Source organism: Nyctereutes procyonoides, unplaced genomic scaffold (genome assembly GCF_905146905.1).
Source record: "Nyctereutes procyonoides isolate TBG_1078 unplaced genomic scaffold, NYPRO_anot_genome, whole genome shotgun sequence".
Classification (NCBI taxonomy): domain Eukaryota; kingdom Metazoa; phylum Chordata; class Mammalia; order Carnivora; family Canidae; genus Nyctereutes; species Nyctereutes procyonoides.
This window is the reverse complement of record NW_026575139.1, coordinates 30,095,877-30,123,352: the sequence shown is the minus strand read 5'-3', so window position 1 is coordinate 30,123,352 and position 27,476 is coordinate 30,095,877. Positions and strand designations below refer to the sequence as shown.

The 27,476-nt window shown below is 46.6% G+C and overlaps 1 protein-coding gene across 1 annotated transcript in view; it reads right to left on the bottom strand.

Annotated features, from left to right (window-relative positions):
* Positions 1-224: 224 nt before the first annotated feature.
* Positions 225-27,476, bottom strand: part of LOC129496320 (syntaxin-8-like) — a 44,621-nt gene continuing 17,369 nt past the window's right edge. Inside the window, 2 exon segments of the mRNA XM_055304413.1 lie at positions 225-2,895; positions 20,585-22,078. Of these exon segments, the coding sequence (XP_055160388.1) occupies positions 2,148-2,895; positions 20,585-20,736 (900 nt within the window). The 5' untranslated portion in view covers positions 20,737-22,078 and the 3' untranslated portion in view covers positions 225-2,147.

The window sequence follows — 27,476 nt, the reverse complement described above, 5'->3', positions numbered from 1 at the left end:
GTGTAGTGCATGTTCAAGGAAAGGAAGAGAGAAGTGAAGAGGTGTTTCTTGAATATCAAAGGGAGGGATCTACTTAACCAAGGAGGTGAAAGACTTGTTCTCTGAAAATTATAAGCCACTGATGAAAGAAATTGAAGACAATAAAAACAAATGAAAAAGTACTCTGTGCTCATTCATAAGGATCAAAAGAACAAATATTATTGAAATATCTATACCACCCAAAGCAATACACAGATTTAATGCTATCCCTATCAAAATACCAACAACATTTTTCACAGAACTAGAACAATCATAAAATTTGCATGGAATGACAAAAGACCCCAAATAGCCAAGGCAATCTAAAAAAGAAGAAAAAACCTGGAGGTATCACAACCCTAGATTTTTTTTTAAGATTTTATTTATTTATTCATGAGAGACACAGAGAGGCAGAGACATATGCAGAGGGAGAAGTAGGCTCCCTGTGAGGAGCCCGATGCGGGACTCCCGGGACCCCAGGATCATGACCTGAGCCAAAGGGAGACCCTCAACCATTGAGCCACCCAGGCACCCACATCCCCAGATTTTAAGATATACTACAAAGCTGAAGTGATCAAAAACAGTATGGTACTGGCACAAAAACAGAAACACAGACCAATGGAACAGAATAAAGAGCCCAGAAATAAGCCCATGATTACATGGCCAATTAATCTTCCACAAAAGAGGCAAGAATATGCAATGGGGAAAAGTCAGTCTCTTCAACAAATAGTGTTGGGAAGACTGGATAGATACATGCAAAAGAATGAAACTGGACCACTTTCTTAAACCATACACAAAAATACATTCAAAATATATTTCAAAATGCATTAAAGACCTAAATATGAGAACTGAAACCAAAAAAACTCCTAGAAGAGAGCACAAGCAGTAACTTCTCTGACATTGACTCTAGCAACTTCTTTCTAGATACGTCTCCTAAGCAGGGAGAAAAAAGCAAAAATAAACTATTGGGATTACATCAAAATAAAAAGCTGCTGTACAGTGCAAGAAATAATCAACAAAATTAAATGGCAACTTACTGAATGGGAGAAAATATTTGCAAATGACATATGTGGTAAAGAGTTAATGTCTAAAATATACAAAGAACTTATACAACTCAACACCAAAAAACAAATCACTCAATGAAAAATGGGCAGAAGACATGAACAGACATTTTTCCAAAGAAAGACATACAGATGACCAACAGACACATGAAAAGATGCTCAACATTGTTCATCATCAGGGAAATGCAAATCAAAAGTACAATGTGATATCACCTCACATCTGTCAGAATGACTAAAATAAAAAACACAAGAAACAACAAGTGTTGGCAAGAAAGTAGAGAAACAGGAACCCTCATCCGCTATTGGTGGGAAAACAAACTGGTGCAGCCATGTGGAAAACAGTATGGAGGATCCTCAAAAAATTAAAAGTAGAATTATCATATGATCTTGTAATTCCAATACTGGGTATTTAACCAAAGAATATGAAAACACTAATTTGAAAAGATACATTCACCCTTATGTTTATTGCAACATTATTTATAATAGCCAAACTATGGAAGCAGCCCAAATGTCCATCAATAGATGAATCTTAAAAAAAGAAGACGACTAAGTGACCCAAAATGCTTTAACCATATGCATCTCGTTTGTAAAATAATCACAATAGTATAATTAATCATTTTTTGGCTATCGTTTAGTGACATCTTTCTCTATGCCAGGCACTTAGCATATATTATCTCGTTTAATTTGCAAAAAACCCTGTGAGGTACAAGTATTGTTATGCAATTTTTTTAATGGAAAAATAAGTATTGAAAAGTTTAAGTCAGGGATGCTTGGGTGGCTCAGTGGTTGAGCATCTGCCTTTGGCTCAGGGCGTGATCCCAGGGTCCAGAGATCAAGTCCCACATCCGGCTCCCTGCAGGGAGCCTGCTTCTCCTTCTACCTATGTCTCTGCCTCTCTCTGTGCATCTTTCATGAATAAATAAATAAAATCTTTTTTTCTTTTTTGCTTTGGGGAGGGATTTATTGAGAGCAGTTTCATGTACCACTGGGGTGCTGGGTTTTTCTCCATCCACCGGCAGGTGTCCAGGTCTCCACTGGCAGGTGTCACAGCTGGCGGTTCCCTTGCTGTCACTAGTTGGTGGGCCAGAATGCCACGACCACAATAGCCACGAGCAGCAATAAAATCACCATGATCATCCCGCAAGACGTTGACTTTCTGTCCACCATGTTCACACGCCTGGTCTTGGTGCGGAGCTTTCTCTCTGTGTTCTCCACCAGGTTGGCAAAGTCATCAATTATCTCGTTTTGTTCATCCAGTTCGTTCCCAATTTCCTTCCCCATCTGTTTCTGGCGACTTATGATAGAGGACAGGGCATCCAGACCTGCATCCCGTTCTTGGATAATCTTCTGCTGCTGTTGTTGGATTTCATCAAAACCCAAACCTCTGGCCTCCTCTGGCTCCTCAAAGAGCCAAGGGTTGGGGACTCCTGGCTTAGCCCCTCCAGTCATCAGGCTGGACCTGATGAGATCCGGTTCTGCACCCTCGTTCTTAAAAGATGCCACAAGCAGTCTCTCTCGAGTTACAAATTCATCCAGGAGGTTCTGTCTTTGGTCTCCTTCAAGCTGTGTGATCTGATGTGTTGACACAGCATTTAGCAATAAGTCCTTCAAAAGGGTGATCTTTTCCTTCAGATTCTGCAACAAAGTTCTGATTGTCACGGTAAGCCTGATTGTATTTTCACCATTTCTTTCATACTGATTTTGCTGTTGGATTTTCTTGGCAATCTCTTGTGCAATTTGGCAGGTAGAGTCGTATGTGGAGAATCAGGGGTCCGGGGCCATCGTGCAAGTCTCCGCCTGCTGCCGCCGCTGTCGGACACTTCCTCATAAATAAAATTTAAAAAAAAAAAAAAAGGAAGAAAAGTTTAGGTCAAATACCAAAAATCGTAAATTTGAGAAGTGGCAGAGATAGCATTCAAATCCCAGCTTCTGAGAATAGTCTTCCTGAGAGTGGTCTTCCACTTGTACACACAACAGAAACTACCAACACTTACAGTGCACTTTCCATGTGCCAGACACTCTTCTAAGAGCTTTACATAGATTCATTTAATTCGTTCTCACAAAACTCTATGATGCTTTCATTGAACAGATGAGGAAACTGAGGCACAGAGCTTTAGACATTGATTTCCTTCAGCAAATGTAAATGGAACACTCCTTGTGTGTTAAGCACTGTGCTAGAAGCCTGGGTATGGGACCCATAGTTGAGAAAGACATCAATCTTACTGCCTGGGATCTGTCAGCAAGGTCCATGACAATGACCAACAGCATGAGCTTAGGGTGGGATTCCAGAACTTGAAGTGAGGGATGGTAAGGATAGGGTATTCTAAGGTATGCTAGAGAGATGAACATACCAAGAAGTCTCTACAGCAAGAGTCTGAGCACAGGAGCAAGAGAGAATCTTGTCAGACTGAGGCCCACGGTCAGATCTGGGATAGCAGAAGGACGGATGGAAACAGAGCTTTTTTGTTTTCATCTGCAATATGGCCTTAAGGGCAGGACTCCAAAGCCAAGCTGCCAGGTTCAAATCTTCACTCTGCCGCTTGTCATCTGTGTGACCTTAGGAAAATTAATGAACCTTTCTGGGCTCAGTAGTCTCATCCGGAAAATAAGGATAAGGTAGGGGTCAAGTTGTCCTATTGGTAGGGAGAAGAAAACTGTAAAAAGAACCCATGAGGGCCTGTCCTTGTAGGCTTCAAGAAGGAGGAGAGATGAATTCTGATGGGACAGAGAGGGAATTTACATCCATGGTATAAAAGGTTGCAAATGAGCATGGGGCTGTTTCTTCTTAATTAACAGAGGCCAAGATGCAGGTGTCTGGAACTTGGGCTGGTTGGAGGTGGAGAACTCTCTGGTCTTGCATTTATATGGCATCACATTGTTCAATCGTGGGCATGAAGAGGGGTTGCTGCTGCCTTTGCCTGGCTCCTCAATCACCCAGGGCAGGACTATTGATCTATTCCCAGCATCCCCTCTAAAACTTCCCCCACATCAGCTTCCAGCCTGGACGAAAGGCTAGGGTGGCTGAGGGAGGTGGTGGAAAGCAGCCATGTTCTGTTGCAATAAATCTTTCCTAGAAGCTCAGCCTGCTTTCCTAGAAGAGGAGATGGCTGAGCTCATCAGCCAGGGCTGGAGCAGCCCAGAAAGAATGCTTTTCAACCTCCATAAGACCCCTTGGCTTGGGAAAGGAATGGCTCACTGGGGTGCTGTTTGTGGCCATGGGACTGTCAGGCTGAGCAGGGTGTTTGGTGACATATCATAGCAGCTGAGAAAGGAGGTAAGACAAACATGTTTGCCTGATGGGAATCTTGGGATCGCCCAGCTCCCCAAGCCCACTCTCTTTTGAGAGCTCATTCCAGGACTTCTTATAGACATTGAAGACCACAGTTTCCTCTCCCAGAAACCCCATTAAACTGTGAGTGAGTGAGTGAGTGAGTGCATGAGTGTGAGAATGTGTGCTTCTATTCCACCCCAGCCAATTTTTGATTTCTCACACTTTGCACATTTCAGCCATCATGTGTGTTCCTATGTCATTCACCTCAAACTCCTCTCCTTCTACCAGCCTCTTCTGGAAGCCTCAGGCCTCAGAGATGATGACAAGAGGGTCTAGACTTTGCCTTAGAATGAGAATGTCTTCCTTGGTGATCTCATCATCCACTGACCCTTGAAGACGTGGGGTGGGGTGAGAACTGGGATGAGAAGGGGTGATGGCATCATTCTGCTGATCGCCCTGCCCAGACCAAGCTCCCAAGCATGAAGCACCTGCCCCTTCACCTGACAGCTCCTCTGGGACTTCCTGCTAAGCTCAAATGTCAGTAATGGAAACAGAAGACATGTAGCACCCCAGGTGGCAGCTTGACTTTCTCGAACCCGGGAACCAGTGGCCTAGATTCTGCCCCAAATACTCAACTGGGAGTTTTCTCAGTGGCCAAGTCTCCCCCCAACTCCCCCCACAGCCCTACCCCGCTCTACCCAGGTCAAGCACAGTGTTTGGGTTAACCCTTTGGCTTGCTGGGATCCTTGGGCCTTTCTGCTATTCCCCTCTTGACTATTTACTCCAACAAAGCAGAAGAGTGACACCAGAAATACTAAATGCAGAGTATGATTCAGAATGAGGTATTAGTCACCCTAGAATGCATACTTCCAGGTGCCTCTGCTGACTTATCATACTCATTGCAAGCTTCTTCTGCTCTCAACAATAAGCTCACCTTCCTTGTCGCAAGATGGCCAGAGTCAAAGGGGAGCCAAGCAACATGTTTTGTCTGAAATAGCACATCTATGAACAAAGGAGTTAAATACAACTGTCTTTTTATCTTGGTGGGTGTTTCTGTGGAATTAGGAGAACCTGCAGGGCTTAATCTATTTGAGTAAATCAAGTTTGTCCGTATGTTCTGAGCAAGGGTTATGAAATAGCCAGTGTAGTTTCTCTGGCTCACAAAATGACCAGTGGCTTATAAGGAAGGACTACGTGACTTAAGACCAGGACAGTGAAACAGCCTGAGTTAGTGTCCCAGCATGTATATTGGGTTACTTAAAATAGCAAAAAACAGACGCAACCTCAATGTTCACCCATAGGGTATTAGTTACACAAACATCTGTATAATGGATAGTGGGCCCTTATTAGAATTATGTGCTAGAAGAAGGCTTAATCTCGTGGGAAAGTATTCACAACATATCATTAAAAGGAAAAAGCAGATTACAAAGCAGTATGGACAGAACATAGCAGTCTTGTAAGAAACTAGTACTGTGTATATTTTTTAACTGGAAGAATATGCATAAAAATGTTAATTGTGCTATCTCTGGGTAATTAGATTTGGCTTGAGTTTTTGGCTTTTTTTTTTTTTTTTGAGAGAGAGTGAGAGTGCACATGTGAGCGTGGGTGTGTGGGGAGGGCAGAGAGAGAATCTCAAGTAGGTTCCATACCCAGCAAGGAGCCCAACACAGGGCTCAATCTCATGACCCTAAGATCATTACGTGAGCTGAAATCAAGAGTCAGATGCCCAACCAACTGAGCCACCCAAGTACCCTGGTCTCTATTTTTAAAAAATTTTCTTCCATAAACATATATTATTCCAAAACCTGGGGAAAAATTATTTTAAAAAACAGATCACTTTAAAGGCCAGAAAATGGGTTTTCTGTTTCTTTATCCCATGTCTCTTCTCCATTTTATTTTGGAAATTCAAATCTCTCAGCCCTTCCCACAATAGACAGATACTTATGAAGCAAGAGGCACAGAGTAGCTGATGTCCTAAGCAATATCTCCAAGGTGAATCACTCACTGACAGTGACAGCTTTGGAATGGTGTCCCTCCCACCTGACACTGGGAATTAATAGTACCCAAACCAATTGTTCTTCTAACCAGTAACAAACTTCTCCATGGGATTGGGGCTCACAGAGGACAATTATAAATCTCAACAGCTGCTCCGTGGGTTTTTCAAACATGAAGGTGATTCATCCCTTCTCCTGAGCCTTTCTATTGCACCCTATCCCTTAGAGTTCTGAAAATCTGCTGTCATAGCGAGAAGGGGAAAGGGCCTGGGAGAACCATGGGAGGACAAGGAAGGGAACTGGAGGGGACACAACTAAGAGACTGACACAGCTGGGTTTTGTTTGCCTGGGTCACGGGACAGTGCCCTGCACAGAGGGGTGCCTGAGAATGCGCAAAGGGAGTAGCAATTGATTTCACGGAAGGAAACCACTGTAAAATCTACTGCCCAATAGAGACCGGCCTCGGTGCACACCATTTCTGCCACAGATTTCTAAAAACCCATCTAGTTTTAGCTGTTCCTTATCACCACCACCTTCTGAAGTAGAATGGTCCAGATGGTCAGCCCCTTCTCCTCCCTGGACATGGCACTACAGGTGTCCCAGCTGTCCCAAAGTCACTATTCTTGTCTGTGGCAGCTCTTGGTGACACACCTAGAAGGTAGCCCGGAGCACCACTGCTCTCCTGGTCCACTGGTCCGCTATGCCAGCTGGCCATTCCTGCCACCCCAGGGGGGGCACGTTACCCAAGTCTGGTGCCTGGTTAGATGGTGGCTTTTTTCAGTCAGCCTGTCCTTGGAAAACTCATTCCTTTCTTGTACTGGAAAATTCCTCTGGTGCCTGTCATTGCACTATCAGGAGACCAAGGTTTCCATTTTCGCAGAAGTCATTAACCAGCTCCTGTCTGAGACCAAGCCTGTTCCGGGAATTTTTTTACTCATCCTTTTAAAGCTATAAGCCAGCCCCAAAGATGAAGTCTGAAGCAGGGTCCTGGGTTCTCCCAAAGCAGACAAAGGAGTGGAGGCTAGGCTGGACTAAGCTATGCACTGAGTCTGGGGTCCACCTCCAACAGCTATGATCACCACAGCCCTACCTGATTTCATTTCATGCTCTCTACTCTTGATTGCCCGGGGATGGTGGAATAAAGAGTGGGCAAGGAAAGGCCAGCCAAGGAAAACTTACCCTGTAGAATGAGGCTCCCACCATCCTGACCCTGAGAAGACTTCTCAAAAAAGGAGAGAAAGAAAAAGAAGAAAAGAAAGAAAGAAAGAAGAAAGAAAGAAAGAAGAAAGAAAGAAAGAAAGAAAGAAAGAGGAGAAAGAGGAGAAGAAGAAGAAAGAAGAAAAAGAAAGAAGAAAGAAAGAAAAGAAAGAAGAAAGAAAGAAAGAAGAAAAAGAAGAAAGAAAGAAAAAGAAAGAAAGAAAGAAAGAAGGAAGGAAGGAAGGAAGGAAGGAAGGAAGGAAGGAAGGAAGGAAGGAAAAAGGAAAAGAAAGAAGGAATAGATAGATTGACCCTGCTGGAAGGAAGTCCAACCCTACTCTATCCTTGCCAGATCACAAGCTGGGAAGATGTTCGCTTTTCAGATGATTGACACAGAAATAGAGAATTGTATTTCTGTATTTCAGAGAACAAAAACTCAAGAGATTAAACTAAAGATCCTCATTGTTTCAGTTCCCAGGATTGGCTAGAGCAGGGAAGTCAGCTTGGAGAAATAGACAAGCGTCCCCTCAGCTCTAGAACCCCATGGAGGGCTCAATCTGTTTGAAGTCTAAATTCTCAAGTGAAAGTAGCTTCAGGGTGAGAAAACTACTTATGCACAAAGTGATGCTTTCTGTAGGAAATCCTTAGGTGCTACCATTTTATTATCAAAGAGGATGAAGGTGAAGCTTTCTGTTGATGTCATTGTCAGGCTATGCAAACCACACCAACTCAAACCTCATTCATTCATTCACATGTCCATTTAGCAAATATCTATTGAACACCTTGTAGGTACATGCACCAAATAAAATGCATTACCTACCATTCCCTCCAGGAGTTCACAGTCTAGGAGAAGGGCACTCAGAGAGACGAGAGACTCAGAAATTATTATAGACTATGGTGAAAGACTAAAGCAAGGTAAAAAGTCATGGGTGCATAAAGAAGCATGTTAATTCTGCTCACAGCTTCTAAAAGCTCTTCACAGTAAAGACTTGTAAGTTGGGCTGAACAATGAGTAGGAGCTTTCCAGGCAATTAGACTGATGTTTTCATCATAGACATGAGTGTACTTCACTATGTATCTGAGGTTCAAAAAGTCAGAACACAGTGGGTGACAGCCTTCTATAGAACATGCACCCCATCACCCATCAGAAGTCATAGCTGTGCTCTTTAGCAATGAACCTGTGGGCTAGTGGCCCAATGCAGGCCTTAACATTTGATGGAGCCAGAAGACATCTCAGACCTGAGTCCTGAGCATGTTCATCCAGACATGGCTCCTTCTTAGGGAAATTGAGAGTCCAGCTCCATTTAAGCATATAGGCAAAAACGCCTGGACAAAGATTGGAGAGAATTTGCATAGGGTGGGTCCTAATGTGCCATGGGCTTCAGTCCTTGGCTTGCCCCTTGCTCCCTCTGCCTACCATATCTGCCCCACTCTTCCCAGAGCATCTGATGAATATCTAGTCACGCTTCCAGACCTAGCTCAAATACCATCTTCTCTAAGAAGACTTTCCCAACATTTCTGGATCGAATGGTCATCCCCTTCCTTACCCCACTTTGGCACATGTTGCATCTTACCTGTTTCAGAAGTCGCTGTATTCATTTACTTATATGTCTAATTACCCAAGGGCAGGAAATGGGTCTCTCTCATCTCTGTAGCCCCAATTCCCAAGGCCTGGTGGACTTTTATTGAACAGATGCAGACTGCACTTGTAGGTCTTCTAATAGCAGAAAATATTCGTTGCAAAATCCCTCCTGATAGAATCAAGAAGTGTCTAATAACCCTGTTTCACATATGGAGAAACTAATGTGTGAAGGGAGACAAGTCCAGAATTTACTTGAATCTAAGACTGTAAATCTCAACCAGGACTGTGCCGACACCCAGATTCCTCGCAGCCCCCGGGCCACCCCACATCAGATGCAATTCCAAACAAGCCAGAGCCTTGCTGAACAGTTTCACAGTGCTGGGCTCTGTTATGTTCTGGAAGGTTCTTCAGAACTGTGCTTCCAGAAGGTCGGGGCAGGGAGAAGCCCCAAAGGCCCAGTGCAGTGTCAGGTTCCCCCTTTTCTGTCAGCAGGCCTGGAAGAGCCTTTAAGAAAATGGAGTATTATTATTTGTTTGTTTTTACAGTGACTCATCTGTCGTAACTGGGTTAAAGTCCACTTAGAGAAAAAAAGAACAAAAGACCTCCTGTTAGTGCTGGAAGTTTGCCTCTTAAGATATCACTGAGAGGAACTGGGAAGAAGAAAAAAAAACCCCAGCAGGGCAGAGGAAGCTGCAGGCGTGCAGGAACACAGCGGCACTTTGGAAAGGCAAACACGGTGGCTTTCATCTCCAGCGCCCTATCTGAGCGGGCCGCTCCCTTGCCGCTGCTTTGTGATCCGCTGCAGTGCTAGCCATCAGACACAGGCCAGTGCCCTGTTCCCACACTCTCCGGACCCAGGGAGGCTGCCAGGAGCTATGGCGGTATGGGCAAATCTCCATATTCAATCATCTCCAGGCCTTAGAAGAAGGCGGTGGTGGTGGTGGCGGTGGTGGTGCTGGTGGTACCAAGATAAAAAACTTACTAAGTGCCAGATGCCATCCTCACATACTATATCACAACTCATTTCAGAAATACCCAGGAGGCTAGCATGCCACCTCCCCAGCTGCAGCGGCAGGCAGCTGCCAGGAGGCAGAAATCTGGCCTCGCCTTCTTTGGGAAACCCATTGGCCTTGTGTAAGTACAGGATCCCTGGGACTGGTGGGCTCCCAAATAGGGTGGGACCAGGTTTCCAAGTGGCATTTTCCAGAGTGCAGACTCAGACCATCTGACCCCAAGACTCAAGTACTTAACTCTTATGTTCTTAAAAAAAAAAAAAAAGATAAAATAAGCTAGAGAAGGATAAGACTCTACAGTTCTCGTCCCACAGTCTTCCATCTGATAGGCCCCACTTGCAGTCCACTTGAATCCATGTCCTTCATCCAGCAGTTCTTTGAAAATATTATCTCACCTTTGGCCACCCAGACACGAAGTGGGTCTGCACCACAACTGTCCGTTCTGGCCTTGGTCCTCCTTCCCCTTAATTATAAAAGGCTGGGATTTCTCTGCTCCAAGCCTGCGAAGGAGGATTGGGGACATGCAGGAGAAGATAAAAATCCCCTGAAAGTACTAGATCCCTCCCTCCATTAGAAGCATTTCATATCACTCTCTTCCTTCCCAGGGGTCCTCTGGTCCCCCAGAGGTTAGGCCTCACCATGGGTCCCAGACCACTGCCCTGCAGGGTGATAGGACCTTCTGGGCCTTCCAATTCAAAGAGTCATCCCTAATCATTCCATTTCCTGAACAAGACTAATTTTTGGTAATTTATGATCAAACACTAAGAATCCTTCAACAGAAAAACCCAGAGGAAAGTATTGTGCTAATCTATCCTCTCTTTGCTCACGGATATCCACGTTCTACCAAATGCAGCAGACGGGTGTGGGAAACAACTTGCTTTCCATGATAGAGGTGCCATAATTAGGCTGCTCCAGTGCCGGGCTGGTCCCCTGGTTTTCTGTACGCTGCTCTGTGACTTTGAGGGGATTATTTGCACTAACAAGCAAGGCCTCCACAAACAATGGGTTGCAGGGAAGACTCAAAAGAAACCGACCCAGTGCTCCCTGGGATGCTTCTCCCTTCAGCTGGCCTCACGAGGATCAGGCCTCTGGTGGAATCACTGGAGATTTAGGGCTTAATTAAACCCTGGCTTTGGGCCAACATGCCGGTGGCCCCTTGATTTTCCCAAGTCCACCCAAGTGGCATAAACATCGGGCTAGGAATGTGAGCCGCTTAGCTGAGCCTGTAAGAGCCAGTGCTCATTAGCTAGGAGTCTTAGTCTTAGCATGGCCAGCTCACAGAGTTCAACAGGTGTCGGCAGGCCCAATCCTGGAAGGACAGCATGACTTTAGCTTAATTGTCCCTATATCTGCCACGGCTGGGGGGCTTTGCAGACCAACTTCACCATTGAGATCTTTGGGATTCCCTGCCTTTCTTGGCCCGGTAAAGCCCAAGCTCACCACCAGAGGCAACTAAATCATCTTATTGGGCTGTCCCTGATTATTATTGGCCATTCAGAGATCATTTGGCTTCTGAGCAAATGGTTGGATCTTGCACAGCCCAAACATAAAGACCAGGGGCATTTCCTTACTGGAAGGCAGTGGAGAATTTCCCATGTGAGGATACCTGTGAAACACAAGTGAAACAACGGCATGCTTTCTTCAGTTTGGCGATTCTGTTGTTGCTTAGACTCAGCATTTATTTGTGACCCTTAAGGACTCAGCAGACACAGTAAGCTGCTTAGGCCCCCATATGGCCCAGAACTGAGCAAACAACAGCTTCATTCCCAGGACCCCACCGCTGGCAGCCCCAGGACTCACCCTGGGATTATCCTGAGGCTACCCCCTAAAGCATGAACCTTGTAATTGGTCTGTCTCATAGCCAAGCCCCCCTCCACTAACATGGGGATCCCGGCAAGATGTGGGTGACTTAGGAATCCCTGCTTAGAAGCAGAAGGGGAAGAGCCAGATATGACGCCTCCCACCCTGACTAGCTGTGTGAACTTGGTTCTCATCTCTACCACAATATCCATGCCCATAAACATAATGACGATACCTGCCACAACTTTTCCCTAAAGGAGGCTGCAAGGGTGAATTAATTAATGTTTACTGAGCACCTGGAGTTCTTTGGAGAGAGGCCTTTATAAATATAAGGCATGATTAAAGGATATCAGTTTGCTAACTCTCGGAGGAAGTACTTAATGGGATCAGAGCTAAATATCTTGATGATTGAGTTTCATTCTTAAATCAAATATGCACTGGGCTCCTATCACTCGACTCTGCTGTCCACTCATGTTATTATCCTGTTTTCTTTCCTCATTTCTATACACCATAGTACAACAGCTGCTCCCCTCCTACCATGCTTACCCACTGCCTGCTTCCTTCACTCCAGCTTTTGTCACCTCCACCAAGGTTACAAGGCCACCTAATTGTTAAGCTCAATGGCTTTTCTCATTCTACATTCTCCTTGTCCTTTCTGGAGCATGACACTGGTCACTACTCGCTCCTCTCCCTTGCAAGTCTTATTCTGTGATTTCCTCAACCCCAACAGGTCCAAACTGAAGTCACCATTGTCCTCAGATCAATTCCCTGCCCTTACTTCGAGACCTCCCTGTCCGTGGACAACCCCTACTGCCGGGTTTTACTGTCCCAGCTCGCTCTGTCCTTGCAAAAACCCTCCCCAGGTGGCGAAACCTCTAGATTTGAGGTAGGTGTGACATGTGTATGTCCCTGAACTGTCCCACAGGCCTCTCTGTACCACTGTGCCTCTGGTCCTTTTCCCAAACCCATCTGAGTCTCCTGCCCCTTCCCTGTGGGCTGTTCCAGGTCGGGACACCACAGGACCCACTTCCTGCTCGCCCGCCTTCCTGCCCTGCCTCCCAGACCGGTGAGCACTCCTGCTCCCAGCCAGCCATCTGAACTGACTGAAAATCTAGCACCCAAGGTCTTCACCTAGGGGCACCCTGACAGACTCACCCCTGCCTACAGGCCCCAGCAGACCCAAACACATGGACACACATGAGCACTTGTGAGGACACACATACACTGATGTATAAGGATGTGCAAAGAGATGCTGGAACATGCACAGGCACACGCAGACACATGTATACATGTACACATCATGCAGGTAACACACACAGGCACACCCAGACACACACAGGCACAGACATAAGCACACAAAGATACAGGTACATAGACACACAGACACACATAGGCACACCCAGACACATGTAAGCAGGCACACACAGATGTAGAGACTCATATACAGATAGCCGTGCTCTCATGTAGACACACACAGACGCTCAGATATAGACATAGACACAAATACTCCCATAGATGTACAAACACATACTGCCACACTCGGAAGCACACACATTCAGATGCACACACAGATGTATACACAGACACACATACTCACATAGGCATATACACAATAACACACACAAAGTCAAAGGATACACACACACACACCCAAGTTTTGCTGCCCTCCCAACCCCCTAACAGGCTGCACTGGTCTCCCTCACCCTTGCTGAGCAACCACCTCTCCTGATTCCTGCCTTTCTGCACTCCTGTCAGGGTTCTCCAGAGAAACAAAACCAACAGGATATATACATATGTCTGTCTGTCTGTCTCTCCTCTACACACACACACACACACACACACACACACATAGAAATTTTAAGAAATTGGCTCATTGATTGGCTGGCAAGTCTGAAATTGCAGCTGGAGTCCAAAGGCAGTCTGAAAGCAAAATTCCCTTTCCCTCAGGCCTTTTCTCTCAAGGCCTTCGACTTATTGGATGAGGGCCACCCACATGACAGTGGGTTTTCTGCTCTACGCAAAATCTACTGATTTAAAAGTTAATCTTATCTGAAAAAAAAAACCTTCAGAGCAACATCTAGCTTGTTGTTTCACCGAGTATCTGGGTAGCATGGCCTAGTGGAGTTGACACATAAAGTTAATCACCACCCCACCATCTGGCAAAGCCAATGCTCATGTAAATCTCCTAACACGTCGCCCTCATCACAGTGGTTCCCTGCTCCAAAACCTGAGATCCTCACCCCTGACTCAGAGTACCCACAAGGTAAATACTCAGTAAAGGGATGACAAACAGCCTCTGTGATGGGCACCACGCAGCTTACTGGAGAAAGCCATTTTGAGGGCCCAACTGTGAGCTCTGCTAGGAGCTGAGGATACAAATATCAAAAGCCACTCCATGTGTTGTCTTCTCCCTCTGCCTTCTTGGGGTCAGGACCAATGCTATGGGTATCCCTAATCCCCCCTTAGTACCTAAGGGAGTACTTTCTACAAAGCAGGACCTCACTTACCTGGAGCATTAATTCATTTGATTCTTTTTACTGATCCCTATATCAAATTTACCTGAAATAGGACACATTTTCAAGCCTCATTTATGAAAGCATGAACTATAGTGCCCCAGTCTGTTTCTACCTTCATTTTCAAGGGGCAGCTGTTAAGAAAGATTTTCATACTGAGGAAGGGTATATATACCACAGACCATTGACAGTGGTCTCTAGGGATGGGATTGTGGGTGGCTTCTATTTGATTTTTTATACTTTTCTGTGTCTTCCAAATTGTCCTCTGTGACCATGTGTTACTTTTATAACCATAGAAACACAGTACATGTTTTTTCTTTCGTCTTTTCATTTATGAGTATGAGGGGATTCAGGGTTCTGCTCTCTGTGCTTTCTTGGGGCCCTTGGCCTATCTCTTGCCTTTCCTTTGAAAAGAAGGCGTTCTGGGACATCCTTGTAAAAATCTGTGTGGTCATAAAAGGTAAATCTAGCTGCAAATGGTTGTTCTGTTTTAATTATGTTCAAGTGTCAGATAACATGAAACTTTTAATAAAAGCATTCAGGGAGTTAATGATTACGGCTGTTATTAAACTGGTGTCAGGACAGAGCCGGGAAGCTGGGTACACCTCGTCTCGCCTTGGGCCACCTCTCCAGTCCCCGGGCCCTGTGGCCACTTCTGGGCCGCCTGTCAGAGTGTCGTCAGGCTGCATCTGGGCCAGATGAACAACACCCAGCCATGGTGGAAGCGACTGTTCCTTGAACTTTGCTTCAGACCCGCCTGCTGGGGTCTCCGGAGGAAAGTGTTCACCTCTGGCCCAGATGAAATGGAGCTTCAGAAAACCACAGCAGAGGCCACAGTGACCTCAGGCCCTGAACTTTGTAGTTCTTAGACTGCCAGAATCACCAGCTGCTGAGTGCCATGGAACTCCCAGAACTGTGAAGGGGAAGCCAAAGAGCCAGACAAACGCAGACATCTCATGGCTGGAGAGCATGTCTCGAGTCACCTTGGAACGTGGCAGGTGGGCCAGCGAGTGGCTGGAGCCATGCGGACCCAGGTAGGGTGAACAGAACAACGAGGCCAGGCTCGTTCCCAGGCTGAAATTCCAAGAAACTCACGCTGCACCAGGCCAAATTGGTGAAATCCCCCTCATTCTGGAAAGGATCCTACGCAAATTTCTGGGGTTTCCAGTGTGATATTTGATAAGTGCAAATGGGCTGAAAATATTCTCAATATTTTTTGGTTTCGTGCAATTAGCGGTGACTGCTGAGGCCCATCTCACCGACTGTAGTGTCCCGCCAGTGGTTGCAGCGGCCAGGCCAAGGCCAGCCTTTGTTCCAGACCACCGCGGCCCTCCGGTAAGGCGTGCTTCACCATCTGTGCCTGCAGAGGAAAGCAGGGGTCCAGCCCCATGTCCTCACAAGCATGTGTCCCCTGCAGGCAGAGAGAAAGCAGTGTCTCCCACTCTCCCCGCGCAAAATGCCCCGGTGGCAGCCCAGTGGCCCCCAGCCAGGCCACCATCCTTGCTAGGGGATGTCAGAGCTTTCAGCCACCAAATGTCAGGGCTAGAAGAAATCTCAGTGTTCATTGACCCAGCCTCCTCATCGATGAGCAGGGGACTCCTCAAAGGCAAGCTCCCTGAAGGCAGGGCAGGGCTGGCTCTGGTCTCTGTATCTTTATTTCCTGGAGCCTGGCACAGAGCTGGGCACCTCACATAGAAGGTGAACGAGTGAGGGAAGGCTCGAATGAACCCACTCCTTTGTTCTCTTCTTATCTTCACAGATTCACACTTCCAACGGGTCACACTTGACTCTGTCCCCCTCAGCTTCTCAGTAGAATGAGCCCCCCACGCTGTTCCCTTCCCAGCTCACAGGATCCTCGGCCCCAAGCCCACCGTGGTCCTGGCACGACAGTCAGGATTCCTGACATCAGCCTCTGCATTAGCTTCCAAGGGCTGCTGCAACAGAGGACCACAAACTTGGTAAAGCTCAGCTTATAACAGAACCTTCCCCACAATTCAGGAGGTTGGGAGTCTAAAATCGAGGTGTCGGCAGGGTTGGCTCCTGCTGAGGGCTCTCAGAGCCTCTGTTCCAGGCCTCTCTCCAGCTTCTGATGGTTGCCAGCTCTCCTCAGGCTTCCCTGACATTCGGGTCCGTCATCAGCCCAATCCCTGCCTCCACCTTCACGCGGTGCTCTTCCTGTGTGTCTCTCCTCTTGTAAGGAACTTTATCCCAGGACCCACCTTTTCCACTGCACTGACCTACGCCAACTGCCAAAGTGCTGTGTGACCTCAGATAGGTGTCTTTACCTCTCTGTGTCAGTTTTCCTGCTTCAACTTTGCAAGGAATTAAGAGCTTACCCAATTCCAGTATGACCTCATCTTAATGAATCACATCTGCAGTGACCCCACTTCAATAAGAAATAAGGCCACATTCTAAGAGTCCAGGAAAGACATGGATTTTAGGGCAATGCTATCCAACCCAGAACAGCCTTCCTGCCCTGACCTGACAAGTGTCTGTGTTATTCTCCACCTCCGTCCAAACTCACTGCCCTTTCCTTTAGCAGGGGCACAGGCTTCCGGAATGCGGTCTCTTCTGCTCACCAGTCTGAACAGCAGTTGAGAGGTAGAGGGTAGGGAGCTTGTTTTGTCTGTCACCGTTTCCCTCCATGGACATGGACACTCTGGGGCTCCCTGAACTGCCAAGTCGGAACTGTGACTGCCCACGCTGCACATTAGGATCCCCTGGGAAGCTCTTAGAACCCATGGGACACTAACCACTCTCCCAGCACGCTGCTTTGCCAGGTCAGAGGGAACCTGACATGGGTGTGTTTCAACCTCAGCAGGTGAAGCCTGGGGTAAAAATAACTGTATCAGATGCTGGGAAAACAGGTCTCTCCTTAGGAAAGGGGATGCAGCACCCCCACACATACACATACACACCAGGAATATGAGTTTCTGCACTTCACTGCCTGGCAGGTCCTAAATACCTGTTCGAAAACTCCCCACCTAGTCCACAAGCTGTGTAAGAGAGGATGCGTACTGGGAGGACCTGAAACAGACAGCAGCAAGCACAAGATGGCCTTAGTTTCCGGTTTTACTTTGAAAGTTTCAATTTTGCATTCCCTTCTATGACACAGCCATCTTGTTTTACAATAAAAAAAAAGATTATTTTCTTCCTCTTTAAATATCCAAGTATAGAAATGAGGCTCCAGAAAGATGTGCCATGTTTAAATGGTGCCTTTGCATATTCTTTGACACACCATTATGTTCCCCTGAGCTTCCTCTGAGGTTGATAAATGTAGGCACAGAGTTAGAGGGGCAGCCAATCTGCTTAAACTTTGGAAAGAACTGCATCTTACGGAAGAAAGCCTGTGTCCAGAGAGATTAAGTAACTCACCTAAGGCCACACAGTTCATTATCAGCCAACTGTATCTCAAAGTCCAACTTCTCCCTGGCATTGACTGAGGTCAACTGCTGATTTGCTGTGTGACCTTGGATAAGTGAGTTAACCTCTCTGTGTTAGTTTTCCTGCCTGTAAAATACTGCTGATATCTGTTCCACCTCAGAGGATCTGTGTAGAAGCACTTAAAAATTATATGGAAAGGCATGGTGCTGTAACTGTGGGGGTTGCAGCCTGACACTTCCAGGAGAGACCAGTGATTCCCGCCAGAGCGACCCCTCCAGGGTCATGCTGAGCAAGCCACAGTCTGAGGGAAGACCAGTGTGGTGGGCTCTGTGCCTTGGAGCCAGCAGAGAGGTCCAAGTGAACTCCCTAATGTTCCAGCATGGGGCGGGGGGGGGGGGGTAAGCTGAGTCCTCAGGAGCTCACACCTGCCCCTGTCTGCTCTCTACGGCTCCCAGCTTTTATCTGCCAGGCTCCAGCCACCATAACAGACTGAGAAGGCATTTCCCCCCAAACAACCTTCTTGTCCCAATCCTGAGAGTGTCATTAAAAAGGATAAGTCATGGAAAAACGAGTGGCAAACAGCAGCAGTGCCAGCATCTTCTTTCTCCTCTCACAAGGCCGCAGAGACCTTTCCCCACCACTGGTCTCTTCCAGGAAGTGGGTGGCCGCCAGGCGCTCCAGACCCCTCCCTGCTGTCCCAGGCCTGCTCGGCTCCTCGGCCCATGTCCGCCCTTTTCTGTTTACACTGGGAGATGAGCTTCTGCGGAGCTTAAGTGCAGTCCTGGCCGTTCTGTTTGTTTTTAAGTCAAGTTACAACTTTGCTCCTAGATTTATTGCAAATTCCATTTATCTTCTTCGGTCCAGGGTCTTTGCACAAATCCTTCAGAGCTTCCCTCCTCCTCTCTGGACAGATAAGCAGGAGCACGGGGTGGTGTGGGGAGGGGGGAAGAGGAACACAGGGATGGGTGGGTACAATGACCGACAGACGTGGAGGAGACACACACCAGGAAGGGCGGGAGGCCGTCCCCCTGTGGTGCAGGAGGATGAAGCGGGTCTGGCAACGCAAGCGCAGCCATAGATCACCCAGGGGGGACAAGGCCAAAGGAAGGCCAGCCGTCCAACCTCCTGCCCCCTTCTTGCAAAGGCCTCCATAGGGAGGGAGAGCCGGGCTGAGAGGCAAAGAAACCCCAGGCCTTAACTCAGGGAATCAAGAAAAGAAATTCTGATCTGGAGGGAAGGAGCCCAGGCGGTTTCTGGCAGGCGTTGGTCCAGTTCCAAAGGGCCTTTAAAAAAGTACACCACGAGGGGCTGTCTGACAAGACTGTGGGTCCGAGGGTCAGGCCCACGGAGGCCCTCCCCATGCCAGGGAGGCCTAATGGGAAGACTCAGGCCACAACTGCACACCAGCGCGCTCCAGAGAGTTCCCGTCCCTCCTCTTCCTCCCCTGACACCACAGTTTCCATAAACTGCTGATGAAGAGCAAACAACTACAGGCTGAAGCTCACCAGGGGGAGAAAGAGAATCAAACTGAGCCGAACAAACTGAGAGTGGGGAGTCCAGCCGTGCTGTTGGCTTGTCCTCCCTGGACAGGAAGTGACAACGGCCTGTCCTGCTTCCCCAGCAGGACTCCCCGGCTCAGGGTTGTGCCAGGAGCACTCACGGGCTTCCAGACAGGTCTGGCAGTGTGGGAGAGGTGAGGGGTGCTCCCAGGGGCTGGGACCCTGGACTGCTGGCATCTCAGTGCCCAAGGGCTTAGCCTCAGAGTAGGGTGCTAGCCTTCCCTGGCCCTAGGGAGCAGCTGCCCGAAGCTGGGGTGACCACTGTGTGTCCTCACAGCAGGAGTCACTTCTCACATCCTCCCTCCACATCATGGTCTGAAGGCATGGGACTCAGCCCTCAGCAGTCCACCCAGCCCAGCGCCCCACCCCGGGAGCCTCAGGAAGTGGGGGCTGCGTGAACCGGAACAGGGCAGGCCCCTCCGCCTTGGGGAGCCATTCTGGCCTCCACACAGGTGCTGTTGCTCACACGCGGAAGGGCTCTCCACAGCAGTTTCGCAGGCCACGCCTGGCTCCCACCCTCCTGGAGCTGCCGGGCCCTGGTTCTTTGTGTCACCCATCACTCTGCCACAAGACCGGCCTCGCCCTCCGCGCGGCGGGCCCTCGCCTGCACGCCCTCGTGTCTCCAGCCTCCAGCCTGCTGCGGCCTGGCTGCCTGGGCCCCTGCACCGCCTCCCATGCTCACCTCCCAGACCTCGCAGCCAGCCGCTCCCCCTCACCCCTTCCTTTCTCCTGCTTTCTCTCCCAACCCTCTCCGGGCCCACCTCCTGCCCATGTCCCTTTGGGAGCTTCCTTTTCTACCAAGTGCTCATCTGCACCCTGGGGCTCGGGAACTCCATAGGGCCCATCACCCATTTGCCCTGCAGGTTCCAGTCTGCAGCAGGGGCACAGCCACCCCACTAGCTGCACAGCTCACCCGAGGCCCATGCTCCTTGCTGGCCAGAGAGTCAGCCAGACCAGTGTCCCTGAGGCTTCCATCCCCCTGGGACCCCCGCCCCCCACCTGGGCCCCACCTCTGCCTTCCATCTGCAGAATCTCACTGCACACAAGACCGAGAGGGTCCAGGCATCCCCACAGGGGCTTCCTCACGCCTCTTTCTCCCCACCTCATGGCTCCTTCACATCACACTTTTGTCTTCCTTCCCTTGGGCTGAGCGCAGCTGATACCCCATCCTCCTCTGCAAAACCGACTTACTTACCTGGCCCAAGGTGGCATCATGGGCTCCTGTGTCTTCTGTGCCATGTGGTCACCTGCCCTCATTCCTGGATCAGAAGCTGCATTTAATGGGATTCCTGGTGATGCAAATGTACAACCACAGTTGAGAAGCACTGCCCCAAAGCCTGGCCACATTGTCCTGATCCTAAAATGGCTTCCTTTGGTCCCACTTTCTCTCAGTTCACCATTGTTTTGTTCTCATTCCATTACTTGTGAACTTCTTTATAGGATCCCTTACACCTTCTTTTTTTTTTTAAGATTTTATTTATTTATTCATGAGAGACACACAGAGAAAGAGAGGGGAAGAGACACAGGCAGAGGGAGAAGCAGGCTCCATGCAGGAAGCCAGATGCAGGACTCCATCCCTGGTCTCCAGGATCACACCCTAGGTATAAAGGAAGCACTCAACCACTGAACCACCCAGGCATCCCATACCTTCTGCCTCTATTTCCTCTCCTCAGGTTTTGGCCACTGGCTGCTACCTGGGGCCATTGTCATACACCTTCCTCCAAACAGTGGCCCAGGAGCCACCTCTATGACCTCCTCCTCACATGGCTCAGCCCCACTGACCATTCAGATTCCCTCCCTCAGGCTGTCCTGACAACCTTCTGCCAGGTTTCCGTTTCCTCCCTGGGCAGGTGCTCCTTACCTGTCCCTCCACCTGGCTTCTCTTCCCCGCACACCTATCCATCTTACCTGCATCTGCATCTTCAACCATTACTGCTATGAGCCCAAAGAGTCACTGAAATGTCCACATTTTTGCCTAACCGATGGCCTTCTCTACACACAAACCCTGTGGACGTCCCAGAGTCTCTCTGATTACATTGATCACCTCCTCTCTCGACCCATCTCTCTTCCTGCCTTGCCCATCTCTGTTCAGGAATCTCCATCCTCCCCACCGCCCGGGCTCAAAACCCTCAGAATTGTCACCATCTCCTTCTTCCCCTCCTCGCACATCCAATCAGCCTCCAGAAGCCTGCAGAATCTTCTTTTGCATTATTTTGTATATACCTACCTTTCTGTCCCAATGTTGCTATCTAAATTCAAACCCCTGTCATCTCTCCCCTGGACCTTTCCCCTCTGCCTGTGGGCCTCCCCTCCCATGTCCATCTGCCCTTGGACACAGAGCCCATCAGGGTGGCCGTCTCCCTTTCAGAAGCCCATTTGAACTTGGCGCTGCTCCTGGCTCCCCAGACAGGGAGACCCCTCCTGTCCTTCCAGCCTGGTCCTTGTCACTGCCATCATCCCTCGCAGATACTGACTTGTCATATGATGTATTCCTGTGCCCAGACCATAGCTCCCTACTTTCCACTCCCAGAATTTTCTACCCTGCACTCACCCAGTTTTCTGGTTTCTCTTTTTGTTCGTTTGTCTTATCTGCCAGAGATACCTCCTCTTCTTTGCTTCCATACCCACCTGTCAGCACTTCATCCAACCATACTCAAGGTCTAGTCCATAGCCCACCTCTTGAAGAAACCTGCAAGATTCCAAAGGTAAAATCCATCTCTCCCCTTCCCCATTCACTCTTAAAGTGGTGTTTGTTTCCTATTACAACTGCATCCCAGTGTGTGTGTGTGTGTGTGTGTGTGTGTGTGTGATCTCCTTGGTTATGTGGCCCTGCAGGCCAAAGAACAGCTAGTTCTTATGCAACTTGAAACTACACATGTGAATTAGGTCCTTTCCCTTGATTTCATAGATGATAAAACTGTGGCCAAAGTGGCCCCGGACTTTGCTGCCAGTCAGCAGCAGCATCACATCCCAGCCTTGGGCTCCTGGTTCCTGATGAGGTTCTAGGGAGACAAGGAATCCCAGGCTCAGCTGCACATCGTCTGACAGCACATGTCCTCCACAGATGTGCTCAACTGTCCTCAACTCTTTCCCTTCTCCCACAGACTGGGTGGAATAGAATCAGGACAGAGAGACCTTGGATGAGGAGTCAGGGGTCACGCAGCCCATTTTTCCATCACAACCACCCCCAGGCCCACATCAAATAGCCAACAGTGAGTACAGTCCTGTTTTTTGAACCTCTAGGGAAATTGCTTCCTCGCCTTTTTTTAGCAAAGGATGCCATCACCCCCACCATCTCCAGTGAAAAATCTCTCTCTTTGTTCTTCTCAAAATTTCCCACCCCTCTAACCCTCAACACCCATGGTAAATCTTTCCTCCAGCTAGGTCTTCTGCAGGGGTGGGAAGAGCATCTCCTGCACTCCCTCCTGCACTATCTTCATTGCAGGAAGATTTCGGGAGCTTGTTAAGCCTTGTAGCTCCTATAAGGAAATGCACCATATAAAAGTAAACAAATTAGTGTGTTTTGTCAAAGTCAAATAGGACACCACCCCCCTGTCCGCACTGGGTAGTCACATAGGTCATTTGTGGGAATTCAGAGAAAGCCAAGCTTTTTCATTCGGCAAGAGTTTACACAGATCTTTGTGCTTGGGCACCCACGGCACAGTATGCACCCAGCCCCTACCACCTGGTTTGGCCTGGGACAACCCAGAATCTGTTAGATGCATTTTTCAGCTTTTCTTGCTTCCAATCTAGCTGTGGCCTTACCTCAAATCCAGTGAAGGATTCTGTTTTTCAGTTTCAGAAGGAATTGGTTCATTTACCTTCACAAAAGCCAGTGGAAGGATCAGGCGTGTAAGACTCCAATCCTTTTGGTAAATTTCAAAGAACTGGCTGTGTAAACCCCATTGCCACTCTAACCTGGGATGGCACAGATGGCGCCGTTGCTGCTGGTAGCAGCAAGGGACATTTCCAAAGTCCTCTACCCCACATCCACACAACCTGGAGCAGAAAAATAGTCCTTTCTCAGGAGGTGCTTGTGTTATCTTTCAAGGCTAAGCTAGAGCAAGCTGACCCAGGAAAGGGCTCTCACAGTTGAATGCTTTCGCTTGCTTGCGTGGGAAGTACAGCTGTCTCACTGGGGCCCAGGAGACAGACAGACGAGGGGAGAATTCCTGTGTTTGGGATTGAGTTTGCAAAGTCTCCTGTTTGTAACACCCAGCCTGCAGAAGAGCAGAAAGAATTTCCAGCTGTTGTTGGGATGAGAGAGCCCCCATGACTCTGACCAGAGCTGTTTCTGTGCTCAGGACTCTGCTGTCACTCCTCCTGGGCTGGTCACCCCATCAGACATCGGTCCCCTGGGCCAGCTCGGGAATCAGATGACCCCTTGATAGAGAGAAGACAAGTTGCAAAAGCTGAAATAGTGTATGATTCTGCTTATATGAGGCACCTAGAGTATTCAAATTCATAGACACAGAAAGTAGAGCAATGGTTGGGGGGTCAGAGGCAGGGGAGGGAGGGGAGAAAGAATGGGGAGTTCATGTTGAACTGATACGGAGTTTCAGTTTGGGAAGATGAAAACGACAGATGGTGAACAATGTCACAGGACACTGTGCACTTAAAATTGGTTAAAATGGTATATTTTATGTTATGCATGTTTTACCATAATAAAAAAAAAGAGGCGGGAAGAAATACAAGTGGGGACTCAGCCCAGATCACATCACTGCTGGGAGGAGGCAGCCAGGTGACTCAGTTCTCAGCCCTTAAGAGAGGTTGTGTGTCTGTGTGTGTGTGTGTGTGTGTGTCTTTACACTCACACACACATGCCCAAGCATGCTGGGGGAGTCTGTGACCCCACAGGAGTGAAAATGAGTCCATAAATAGCATGATGAAGGAGGTGAGCATACTGGACAAAGCCATTTAATCTCTGGGTGCTCCCCATGACTAGTTCGGGGGTCATTCTGCATAATGCAGACCAATCGAGGGTTCTCAGCGGAAGCTGTTGTTTAAATGCCAAAGAGCCTGTGTAATATCCTTGGAGGGCTGAATGGGAGGCCTTTTCTCCATGACCTGTTCACAAACGCATTTGGCTTGTTCTATGAAAGACTAGATTTTTGGAGTCCGAGAAATTGGAGCTAAAGTTCAGGGCCAGCCACTGTGTAGCCAGTCATAATGCACGTTTAAATGTAAATGCCTAAGATCAAAAGAGCGGTGAATGTGAAAATGCTTTCTGTAAACTGTAAAGTGCCTCACTGTCGTCTTTTATCCTTCCAATTGAGCCTGGCTATGGGAACAAGATAACAATGGATTTTAAAGAATTCATACAGCAGGAAAGTTAGCATAGATCCTAAAAAAACAAATTCAATCTGCATGACCTGTTTTAGGATTCTTCAGGCTTTGGAGGCAGCCCAGTAGCAATCACAGCTGAGAATAAAATCAAAAGTCCTAGGAGCCAGATTTTCTGAGAAAATAAATTCCATAGCCTTTGGCAGGAAGGGTTGGCCCAAGTTAAATCAGGTATTCCTGTAAAGAGTGGCTCATTAAAACTTTATCAGTTATCAATATTGAGGCATATAGTCATTTCTATCGGATCCTTACTTTTTTTTTAAGATTTATTTATTTTTAAAAAGATTTATTTATTTATTTATTTATTTGAGAGAGAAAGAAAGAGCATGGGCAAGGAGGGGAGAGAAAGAATCTCAAGCAGACTCCCTGCTGAGTGCAAAGTCTGCCATGGGGCTCAGTCTCAGGACTCTGAGATCATGACCTGAGCCGAAACCAAGAGTTGAGCAGACTCTTTGCTGACTGAGCCACCCAAGGGCCCTAGATTCTTATTTTTTTTAATTCACATGCCATAAAACCCATCATTTAAAGTGCCTAATTCAGTGTTTTTTTTTTTTTAGTATATTCACAAGGTCATGTAATCAATCATCAATTACTATCTAATTCAGAATATTTTCATCATCCCAGAAACAAATCCCATTAGTAGTCACTCCTTGTTCCTCCCTCCTCCCAGCCCCAAGCAACCAGTAATTTACTGCCTGTCTCTACAGATTTGCATATTTTGGACATTTCATACAAATGGAATTATAAAATATATGATCTTTTGTGTCTGGCTTCTTTCACTTAGCATAATGTTTTCAAGATTCATCTATGTTGTAACATGAATCAGAATCTCCTCCTTTTTTATGATTGAACAATATTCCATTCATTGGTTGCACATTTTGATTGTTTCTACTCTTTAGCTAATGTGAATAATGCTGATATGAACACTTATGTATTACTGTGGTGAACGTGTATTTTTAATTCTCTTGAGTACATTACCAAGAGTGGAATTGCTGGGTCATATGGTAACTCTATGTTTAACTTTTGGAGGAACTATCAAATTGTTTTCCAAATCAGCTGTATCATTTTACTTTCCCACCAGTAATATCGAGTGAATTTCTTCACATTCTTGCAACACTTGAAATTGTCTTTTTTATTACTGCCATACAAGTAGGTGTGAAGTAGTATCTCATTGTGATTTTGATTTGCAATTTCCTTATGACTAAAAATGTTGTGCATCTCTTCATGTGCATATTGGCCATTTGTATATCTTCTTTGGAGATATGTCTATTCAAATCCTTTGCCTATTTTCAAAATTTAGAATGTTTGTCTTTTTATTGTTCCATTGTAAAAGTTCTTTACATATTCTGGATATAAATCTCTTATCATATATGTGATTTGTAAATATTCTTCCTGGGCCACCTGGGTGGCTTGGAGGTTGAGCGTCTGCCTTTGGTTCAGGTTGTGATCCTGGGGTCCTGGGATCAAGTCTCACATCAGGCTCCCCACAGGGAGCCTGCTTCTCCTTCTGCCTATGTCTCCGCCTCTCTCAGTGTCTCTCATTAATAAATAAAATATTTAAAAATAAATAAATAAATATTCTTCCCATTCCACTGGGTTGTCTTTTCACTTTCTTGATAGCATTTTTGCACAATTCTTTTTCATTTTTATGAAGCCTAGTTTACTTTTTCTTTGTTGCCATATTTTTCATATCATAGCCAAGAAACCATTGCCTAATCCAATGTCGCAAAGATTTGTTATTCTTTCTTCTGAGAATTTTATGTTTAGCTCTTTGATACATTTTTTAGTTTTGTATATGGTGTGAGGTAGGGATCCAACTTTTTTTTTTGCATACAAATATTTGCATACAAATATTTGTCTCAGGACCATAAGTTGAAAGGACTATTCTATTCCTATTGAATTGTCTTGATAACAATGTCAAAAATGGGTCTTTCTTCTTTTCTAAAATAAGCATTTAAAGCTTTAAAATTCCATCCAAAAGATAAGTGAAAGGAATCAGACACAAAAGCCTACATAATGTAAAATTCTCTTATATGAAATGTCCAGAATAGGCAAATCCATAGAAACAGAATGTTGATTAATGATTTCCAGGGGATAAGGGACAAAGGAGTTAGAACTGACTGGTAATAGGTATGCGATTTCTTTTGGGGATGATAGGAATATTCTGAAATTAGATAGTAGTGATTATTACTTTATTACATAGTGAATGTAGTGAAAAGCACCAAACTGCACACTTTAAAATGATGAATTTTATGTTATCTGAATTGTATCTCAATTTTAAAATGTTAGGTTAGGTACATGGGTATACAGAAAAGCTAACAACTGTTACTTTATTGCAATTGGAATTTAACAGTAGTTTCTTGAGGGACCAGAAGATAATACAAATTATGGTAATGGTTGCATGACTCTGTGAATTAACTTAAAATCATTGAATTGTACACCTAAAACAGTTTTATAATATGGAATTTATACTTCAGTAAATATTTTTAATAAGATTTTTTTAAAACTTCATTTAAACTCTGCTTTAGCTTAATCCCATAAATTTTGATGCATTATGCTTTTGTTTTTATTCAATTTAAAATCATTTTAAATTATCTTTGCATTGTTTTCTTTGACCCATGGGCTATTTAAAATGTGATATTTTACTTCTAAATGTGTGGGCATTTTCCAAACATCTTCCTGGCTTTTATTCTAATTTAATTATTTTGCAATAAAATTTTACACTTTAAAAATTATGAGGTGTG